Source organism: Acanthisitta chloris, unplaced genomic scaffold, assembly GCF_000695815.1.
Source record: "Acanthisitta chloris isolate BGI_N310 unplaced genomic scaffold, ASM69581v1 scaffold45701, whole genome shotgun sequence".
Classification (NCBI taxonomy): Eukaryota; Metazoa; Chordata; class Aves; order Passeriformes; family Acanthisittidae; genus Acanthisitta; species Acanthisitta chloris.
Window position 1 is genome coordinate 2,690 of NW_008658509.1, and position 10,101 is coordinate 12,790.

The window sequence follows — 10,101 nt, forward strand, 5'->3', positions numbered from 1 at the left end:
AAAAGCTCTAGCTGCTACTTCTATCAAAGAGACATGTTTTTAAAAAGCCTTTTGCTTTATGGCAGATTTCTTTGGGCTGAATCTCATATGGTTAGCTTTGAAAATGATGGTGAACCACCAGTGAGATGGCTGAACGTGGCAGGGTATTGCACAGAGTTCAACAGTGGGGTGACAACCAGATGACTCACAAAATGTGTGCTCACATACTAAGGAAATGCCTGCAAGGGGTTTTATTTCCTTCAACTATCAAGCTGTATTTCTGTCCCTCCTCAGACCTGTCCCTTGTGTGTGTGAAAGACAATCTATAAAAAACCCCCGACAACGCTGTTTGGTACACCATTCACATTCATCAAGCTGTGCTCCTGCCCCTCTGCTCTGGGCACAGCTTGCTCCATGCCAACCGACTTTCCTTTTCCACTCAGGCAGTGCCAAGCTCTCAGCAGTCGTGCAAATTTCTCAGCACCAGACACTTTTCTGCATACTATGCAGAAGACAGCTTTCCAAACGGCTGCAAAGCAAATGCTTCGTGGTCAACAGCAGAACACTTCCTCTATCTTTGTGGATTTTTTTCTGAAGTCTGCAGAAATGAACCATCTAGTGGATCTGCCAAGTCCCAGTTTTAAAAACACAGGCACAAGGATTATATCTAATGTGTCTTACACACCCTCTTAACTCTTCAGTCTCTGGCTACTGAGATCTTGAGATTTCTTCCCTGTACCTATCCACCACATGGATTTTCAGGATGCTGTGGATATTAAAGACTTGAAAAGTCTAGTGTCTGTTCCTGTTCTAGGAGTCACATGTTTAAATGTGTCATCAGGAGTCCTTTTTTGTTGTTTAAGCTATCCCTGCATGCAGTGTGATGTTCATTCAGTTGCTCTTTCAGTCACCACATGCTTGGACTACCCGTTGTTTGGCAGTATCAGTTCCCCTCGAGGCTCATCCTCCTGAAATCCCACATGGTCATAGTAATTGCTGCCTGTGAGGCAGTTGTGTGCACCAAACAGGGCAGGATGGTTTGGCAGTGTTTTCTGTCCTTAATCTTACTTGCAGGTGTGTACATCGGTCATGGTCTCACATCTCCTGCAGCGCACGTAGCAGCACCAAACGAACTTGCACTCACACCTTTCCACATGCCTGACAACATGGGTGTTGTACCCACGCCCACAGCAGAGAAGGTTACAGCCGTCGGGTCCCTGTGAGGTGCGGTTACATTCTCTTCCCTGAGTCCCAGGGATCCCCAATTTTTGGTCTTCAACACAGTAATTGGGTGATTTGTTCACATAGAGTAGGTCCTCTTTCCCAATTGGTATTTTTCTCTGGCTTTTCTCTTTCCTGCGTAGCTTTTTTTTCAGTCTGTCCGATATTTGTATGCTGTTTTCATACTTATCCTTTAAAAACCGGCCAATCTTTTCAAAGGAGGACATTGTTTTCCAACAAGTTTTCACAGCACAGGACCCAGAAACACCGTGACAACGGCAATCCACAGACATCAGCTTTGCTACAGCCTGAAAGCAAAGGGAGAACATCATTTGGATGTGGTCTTTCATTCATTAGGAATGCTGTCTTACATCAGTACCACAGAGGTCTCGAAGTATTTAAACTTACAGCTGCCATTGCCATGTTAGTGACGAGGAAGTCAGAGCACAGGGGGGTAGATGTTAGGCACCTGGTTTCCTACCCCAGACTCTCACTACGCGAAGACTGATTTTCAGAAGTGCTCTGCATTTGCACTCTGCAATGGCCATAATGTAGTAATATCAACTCACAACAATAAAAGCTTGTATTTCTGGATGGCTTTTCATTCTGGAGGATCCTAAATACCGGAAATGACAAGTCCTGTGTCTCCTCCCACAGCCAGAATGCAAATAGTTCTCATGGGGAATAGCAGAAGGGGAAGCAGGGGTAGGGCAGGTCATGGCACCACTCCTATGCTGAAAGACACTTACTGGGCAGGTAAGCGTCCAGCTATGTTGTCTTTTAACAATGCCTTGCAGCTACCATCACCATCACTAAACACTCACAAACCAGTCTGTAATGAAGGCCAGGGGAAATGGCTGAGGTCACTCAACAGTGCCTGGGTGACCAGTGTGACTCAGCACCCAAAGCAGCACAGAATCACCTCGAGGTGGAAAATGGAATCACCTCGAGGCAGCAGCCTGGAATCACCTGGAGGCAAACCTGTGTTGGAAGAGCAGGAGGATGCCTACATCTCTGAGCTTCACAGAAAGTCTATCAAAGGAGCCACTATGGCTCAACAGAGGTCTCCTCAAGTCAGGTACTCTGAGTAAATCTCAGGTGCTTCTCACTTACAGGATCAAGCCCAATTCTTGTAATTTAGGCATACTACTACCAGCATGGGTTTCTAGTGTTTCCAGTTTCATAATGGCTCTATTTAACACAATTAGATAGTTGCATTTATATTACTTTTAGAACTTTCAATGCTTTAGCAAAGTTTCCACAGTTATTGTCAACACTAAAATACTGATAAGTTACTTTTCCATGTCTATGCAGAAGCAAGGGCTGGGCTGAACAACAATTGTCTAACCAACAATGAGAATCTGAAGCCTGTGTCAAGCTTTTGTAACATACAAGAAATTTGGCTCAGTTTATAGGAGACCAAGCCTCAAAGAACTGGAATCTGTAAACAAGCAACAACTTTCTTTATGTGGGACCATGATTCAAATACTCAGCAGATAATATATTACTTCCTTCTCGAGTATCTATAGCCATAGATATAATTATACAATTAGTCTTCTGACACATCTCATATTAGAGTTTGGAAAAGCGCACTGAAAAATCACCACATGCACAGATACAGCACAAGGAGAAGATACCATAACTTTTGTTTTCTTTATATGTCCATTAACATATTTTCTGGAGCCATACTGTTGACTCATATTGGCCACTGGTTAACAGTGTGGAAAGCCCATGTTGCCATCTTCCATTTTACTAACCTTTCCTCCCATATTTAATTTCCACAATCAAGGAAACTGGGAAATGTAACAGTAAGAGTAACTTTAAATTAACTTATAGTAAGTTTGTCTTGAAACTTCTCATGCATCAAGGCCAATATAGATTCAAATTACTCCTCTGTGGAGGAACTCCTATTTACAACAAAATGGGGAATGCAGAAAAAAACCCATCACCCCAATCACATGATGTTTATTAAACTTCATGCTAAACCTTCACTTACTGCCTCCACAAATATTAACTGCTGTCAATCTATGTCTTTCTCAAACTGGACTGAAAAACAGAAGACAAATTTAACATCCTCCTCTAGTTTCCTCTGAGAAAGTACTTTCATTTGTGCCTGTTCCTAAGCCTTGATTCTACAGTGAGATCAGAGTCCTGGAATCCTACTGAGCCCCACTGGCCCAATGCAGGACCAGAAATAAACTCAAGTCCCAGACTCTGTATTTGTAGCTCAGGAGCACAAATGCCATCCTCAAAGTTTCAGAGCAAGTCAAGGCATGGGGCAAATAAAATAAGCCGTTTCCAGCCTATGCATTAAACCATGACTTTTCATTATGGTCAACGTGCTCACTGAAGTTTGGGATGAGTCCAGCATGATTAATCTATTGATTTCAATGAGCACTGAAACCTCCTGGCACATTCTGCCCCAAAGATATTGACAAAAGCCTGAGCTGGTATTTGCATATAACTCTACAAACATTATTAAAAATACACATGACCAAAGCGTTTGCTTGGAGTCACATTTTTTGTGAATGAACAGGACCTATTTGTTGGTGGATATTACTGTAGAAGCCGAACATGCAAGGCATTCCAAAAAGCCATTAGCAAGAAAGAGCAGGTGTATGCTCTGACCTAGAACAGCCATTAGCCTTTTCAAATGAAACGTGGTGAAGTGATGCACCAGTACAGGACACAATTCCAGATATTGTGGCGTGCATTTGGGATGGGAGATTTTTCTGTACTACTAGAAGAAATAATAACATTGCAATAGGCAAACCATCACCCCAGAGCACACAAGGACTTCTTCAGTAGCAAATCAACTGGCAGTTAATTCCTGTAGATATTTATCATCTCTCTTACACAGGCTACTTTCTGTTTAATTGATAGGCTTGACCTTGTGCTCGTATCTCAAGAATCTGTCAATAAGGTAATCACTGGGTAGTCAGAATATTCATCATTAAGATGTAACAGTGATTGAGGCAGATGAAAATTTAAGGTCCTAGGAAAGAAAGTCTTTGTTAGAATAGAGACGAACTACTAAAAATGTCAAGGAAAAGAGAAACACAATATCAAAGATAAATTTTACACAGAATTTACAAACAGAGGGGATTTAATAGTATTTTTCCTATTTTGAATGATTGTTTATTTTCATCAACTAACTAGAATCTCAAAGTAGTTTGAAATCATATTGTGCTGCAAGATTTGTAAGGTTACAGATGTAATCCTTGTTTTCACTGCAGTATGATAAGGTACTTACTAGGGGCACTGGACATGTCTGCTAGGTGCTACGGGTGAGTTACTTCCAACTGGGCAAGTAGCTCTGCAAATGACACTCAGAGTCTTTCTCTGAGGATGAATTGAAGAAAAATAGAGTCAGAGTTTCTAAATAGCAGCAGAAACTGATGTTGGAGTCTCAGGCTGGTATCAAAATATAAAAATGGAGCACACATTAGCAGTGTATGGACCACCAGAGGAATGCAAGAACTACAAATGTGATTCAGTGTGGGAGTACTGAGAATATCTGTAGCAGCTACAAACACTTGTGGGTTTATTCCACGTGACTCAGTATTCTCACGTGAAGATTTGATGCATTCTGGTTTAGAATAATTTATGGTATCAGTGCAACTGAGCATGACCCCAGGCTGCTGCTTCCCAGCTGCTAGGATGGGCAAGTTTTCTGGTTGACCTCTAAGATATTTTGGGCTGCTTCTACTGCCAGCACAGGGAAGTGACATCTTGCATTATCTGATCACAGAACACACCACTGGATCTCAGTGCACCATGTGAACTTTAATGAACAAACTTGCACAGCTGAACACTGGGCAAAATTTAAGGCCTAAGCATCTTCTCCTGATGTTTTCTTGCAAGCAAATCTAACATGGTGTCTGTAGAGCCAACACAGACCTCTTGTGGGACATGGCTGCAGCACATACCTGTGTTTCAGCAGTGCAGAGTTACTTGGATGCACAGAATTACTGGGAGCATGATTTCCTGACTGATTTCACAACCAGTGTTTGGCTTCACACTTTAGATTCACATAGTGAATCTGTTCAGTTATTCAGGAAATTGTGAGAGGGTTCTCCCTAAGAAACAAAACTTCATAGAGAACTTCAGAGCACTGTTGCTCACAGAAACACAGTGGATAGATGTGTTGTTCTGAGCAAGCTGGGACAGGTTTTCTTAGGTTGGTCATGAAACTAACGGACTGCTTGTTGGAAATTATCTGTGTGGAACTGAGTTGGGTCCATGAGTGTTGTGATCAGACACAAATCCACTTGAGCAGTTCCTCTTGCCCCTATCGCCACTCACTGCGCTCAGCCTTGGTGGTATGAGTGCAACAAGAGTGCAGGGTTAAGTGATGGACAGGGCTAAATGCTGGTCTGTGTTAAAAATTAACCTGAGAGAAAGATAATGTTTAATCTGACTTCTTCACTCATCCAATGCAATTAACAGAGGGAGAAACATGGGTTGGGAAGGTGTAGCTAGAGCAGGCAGATGGTCAGAAAGCAGAGATTGGTCTGCAGCAAAGAGCAGTGTCAATGGAATCTGTCTGCACACCCCTTAATGCCAATTAATGCTTAATATCTCCAAGCTAAGCTTTGTGTTTTCAGGCACTGTTCTCCACTGTGAGACAATGGCTGCTAGTACTTGTTTTGCATCAGGAACTAATGCCTGTAATCAAACAGCCTAATTTAGGCCACGGACAGAACTAATAGGACCATTCATGAAGACAAGCACGTGTCCTACTGGAGGTACAGCACTTAAGAACAGTTCCAGACTGTCGGCAAGTCTCTTACCAACCCACAAATATCAGTAAAAATAAACTCTCTGATGAGCCAAGCCATTCCAATGTGAGAGCACAAGTCCTGTAGATAAAAAAAAATTTCCACAAGTGGAAAACTGAGCAGAATTCTTCCATTAGTAAAATACTACTAATACAATGATAGTCAACTCACAGTGGCTGACTCCCCGCATCCTTTTGGATAAAGAGAGGAAGAGTCCAAGTCACACATGCACATCTAAGTCCAGTGAAAATTGCAATGCCAAAACATGATGAACATTTATTTTGTGGTTGAATAAGGAATGCAATCTGGATCTTCTCAGAGTTAGGTTAGTGGACACCTCAGTCAAACGATACTCAAAGTTTTAAAGCTGATGTATGTTGAATTTAAATATAAGATGCAGAAGTGTAAAATAGCACTTTGTATGGATATAGGAGAGAAATGAGAATTCTGCACATACCAGTTCTGTTACTAACTCCAGAAATACAGAAGTATTGTCCCTGGAAGACTGCTCTTGCAAGACACCAAACTAGGAACATGACAGGATTTATTACAAAAGTTCATAAGGTATCAAAACATCCTTCTTGTAAGCCCCAAAACATGACACACAATATTTTCCAGCTTCTAGTTAAGGATTTGAAAATACAAAAGGGAAGAGTTATGCTAAACTTTACTTCAGCTAATATTGTTGCTAGAAATCCCAAATACTGACAATAAACACTCTCATTCTGGAGAGTGGTCAGATATTTGATTTATCCTACAGTTTACCATTAAATGACAAAATATTTATGCACAAAAGCTGATGAAATGCTCTGCATATTTTCTTCCAACATAATGAACAACTAATACACCATTGATACAAAATCAGTGAAATAAGGGTTTTCTGGCCTTTCAGGCTTGCAGTAAATTTGTTTCTTTCTTAAAAAAACCCACCTACAGTGCCTTGGAAAAGGAATGAGTGCATGTGTCACATGCACCATATAAGCCTGTGACAGTGTACTTTGAGAGATCATATTGTGAAAAACCTGAAACGTTCCCTGGTTTCAGTTGAGACAGGGTTAATTTTCTTATTATTAGTTGGCACAGTGCTCTGTTTTGGGTTTAGTATGAGAATAACATTGATAACACACTGATGTTTTAGTTTAGTCTACACTAAGTCAAGGACTTTTCAGTGTCTTATGCTCTGCCAGTGAGGAGCTGCACAAGAGCTGTGAGGGAGCACGGCCAGGATAGCCTATCTGAACTGGCCAAAGGGATATTCCACACCAAAAAACCTGTCATGCTTGTTATATAAACTGGGGAAGAGTTGGCCAGGAGGGGTCAACAACTGCTGGTGGACAGTCTGGTTATCAATTAGTGGGTGGTGAGCAATTGTATCACTTACTTCTCTCAGGTTTTATTCCTCTCTCTCTCTCCTTGTTATCCCCTTTTTCATTACATCTTGTTATCTCCCTTTTCATTACATGATTGTTATTACATTCTATTTCAATTACTAAACTCTTCTTATCTCAAACTCTGGTTTTACTTTCATTTTTTGAACCATTCTTCTCCCTTTCCCACTGGAGGGAAGGTGCATGGAATGTGAGCAAGCAGCTGTGGTTAAGCCACAACACCTAAAAGGTCCTCAGTACCTAATGGATTCTGTTGGGCCAGATTCTACCACTGCCAGCCTAGTATAAAAATCTGGTTTCATGCAGTTATGTATAGTAAGAGGTACCGCTCAACATGAATAGTAACAGAAAACACTGCAGTGGCATGTCATTAAAGATTTGGACTCAGAATCAATTATATTTTACACATATAGCCAACACATAAGATAATTTGGATTCTGCCAAAAATATTACTAATGGAAAATGAAGATTCACTTATAACTGCATTCTCCAGCCCCCTGTACCTTTAGCTCACTATCTGAAAACATGTTCTCTTTGGCTGAACGCACTCTTCCCCTTTGCCCATCTCGATGACACAGATGGCCCAACTGCCTGTGTACCCACTATAGATAAGATCAGGGAACTGACACAACTTTAAATAAAGCAACACCAAAAGAAAAGTTTCTTTTCTAGGCTCTGTGTGTGTTGTTCATTTTTAAAAGCTGAACAGTCACTTCCTCTTATTAACATCTCCTACTACAGGATACTAATCACCTTTCCTTGGAGATGGCTTAGCTGACTAGCATGTAATCGAACTCACAGTAACTGTTCTCAGCACCTACTTAGGTTTAAAGTTTGCTTTTTCCACTTCATTTATGAGAAGGGCCTATGTCATAGAACCACAGAATGGTTTGGATTGGAAGGGACTGAAAGATTTTCTGGTTTTCCAGCTATACAGTTTAAATTAAATAACATATATTACCTGTAAAAGTTAGTTTAAATTAAAATAGTTTTCAAGTATAACACCATGGCTTACTCTGGCTATTCCTTATCTATGGCAGATAGGAAAGTTGCTTTCAGTAAAACTCACTGATGCTGCTTCTGGCTCGAGGAAATGACTGAGCTACAATGGAGTCCATCAATATGTGTAGTCAAAACCAGAGGTTCTCCTTTTTTCCTTCTTTAGTTACAGCTGTGCCACCAAGCAGAACAAATTTGAAGTATTATGGGCCCAAAAAGAGCCACTAAAGATGAAGTTAAAAACTCCAAAGTAAAGCAGAGAAAGTAATTTTAAAACAAGAACCAGGATCCAAATCTCTGCCATTCCAGATGTAAGCCCCAAGAACTAGGCTCTCATCTCCCTGTATAGGCTGTTTCTGCCCCCATTTTTCATCCTCTGCAGGACAGGACAGAGGGATCCAATGTCACACACCCACACATTTCAACTGCAACCCTTGGTTTGAAGTTCTTCGGGCTGAAGGAGAGCTATCCAAAACCAGTGTCCTCTCACTTCTTTGATGCATGTCCTAACCAATGAGTCACTTTAAAATGGGGGTGCCATTTGTATCGCATGTTTTAAAGGAAAATATTAACTCTTGATTTCCTCTCTGAACAATGTTAGACTTCTGCTCTCAGCTGTGACTCAGACTGTGAATGAATCATGACTCCTTGTGTCCAGTTGGCCTGCTCATTCACTATTAGAGAGAATTAAAAATGCAGGTCATGATAGTAAGAGAATAATCAGTGTAAAAAAATTCTATTGTATTATGCTGATAACCAGACTATTTGAAGTTTGCTATAGAATATTAAGTATCACCTTTACTGCTTAAGCACTACACATCTATTTCTTATTTTGTGGATTTTATTTTAACCTGTGGACATTAGTTTAAATCAGCTCTGATTCCAAGTTTGGACATGCTTGCTTTGGTGATGTTAGTGCTGTTCTTGCCATTGGCCCCATCAGTACCTGCAGCCAAGGAACAGCTTCCTTCTGTGGATGCCACTTTGTCGATGAAGGCAAACAAGCAATTGCTGCCACATCCGAATGATGACACATACCTGCCTCCCAGCCTCATTGTTATGCAGGTTCATCGCCACCAGTCCGCTCCCACTCTTGCCCGTTATGTTCTTAAGAGGCACATCCAGGAACTTTCTGCTGAATGACATTCCATAGTGGATATCATCAGAGCAGCCTCCCCAGTGCCAGCCCTCGCTGGCCGAGCCGCCGTGCCGCAGGTTCACGTCGCAGGAGCACTCGGTCATGTTTCCCGCGCTGCACGATCGCGTCACCGAATGCACAAGCCCTGCTGATGTCACTGCATATATGAATGCAGTCTCCTTTGTGCCTACAAAGCAAGGCATGAATACGTTACTGCATAACTCCCTCTGATTACCTTCCTGGCTGGGCTGGAGAAAGAGATTTTACAAGCCAGACTGTTATTAAAAGGGAACGGTTACAAGTTTAAAGTCATCACAGCTTGGTCTGTAGGGTTAACTGGTTTAGAGCAGTGGACGTTCATATCCAAAAATGACTTCAGGGCCTCTTCGTATGACCATGCTATTAATGATACTGTTTCTTGTTTCTTGTAGCATGCAATTCTTGGTAACTTCTTTCTAAATCTGATTGGGAATTTTACATGCCAGAGAAGTTTTCGAGACAATTAAAGTTTTAATAATAAACAAAAAAATAAAGTAAACCCAAAACTAGCCAGACTCCAATCCCCTTACTCTCTGCTCTGCTTTTTACTGTTCAT

General features: G+C 41.3%; 1 protein-coding gene across 1 annotated transcript; it reads right to left on the reverse strand.

The window, feature by feature from the left end:
• Positions 1-1,043: 1,043 nt before the first annotated feature.
• On the reverse strand, positions 1,044-9,693 carry WNT16 (wingless-type MMTV integration site family, member 16; the record flags this gene model as incomplete). Its single annotated transcript, XM_009085108.1, has 2 exons — positions 1,044-1,508; positions 9,407-9,693. Coding segments are annotated over 2 exons (752 nt in total), but the record flags the coding sequence as incomplete, so codon positions are not given.
• Between the last annotated feature and the right edge of the window lie 408 nt (positions 9,694-10,101).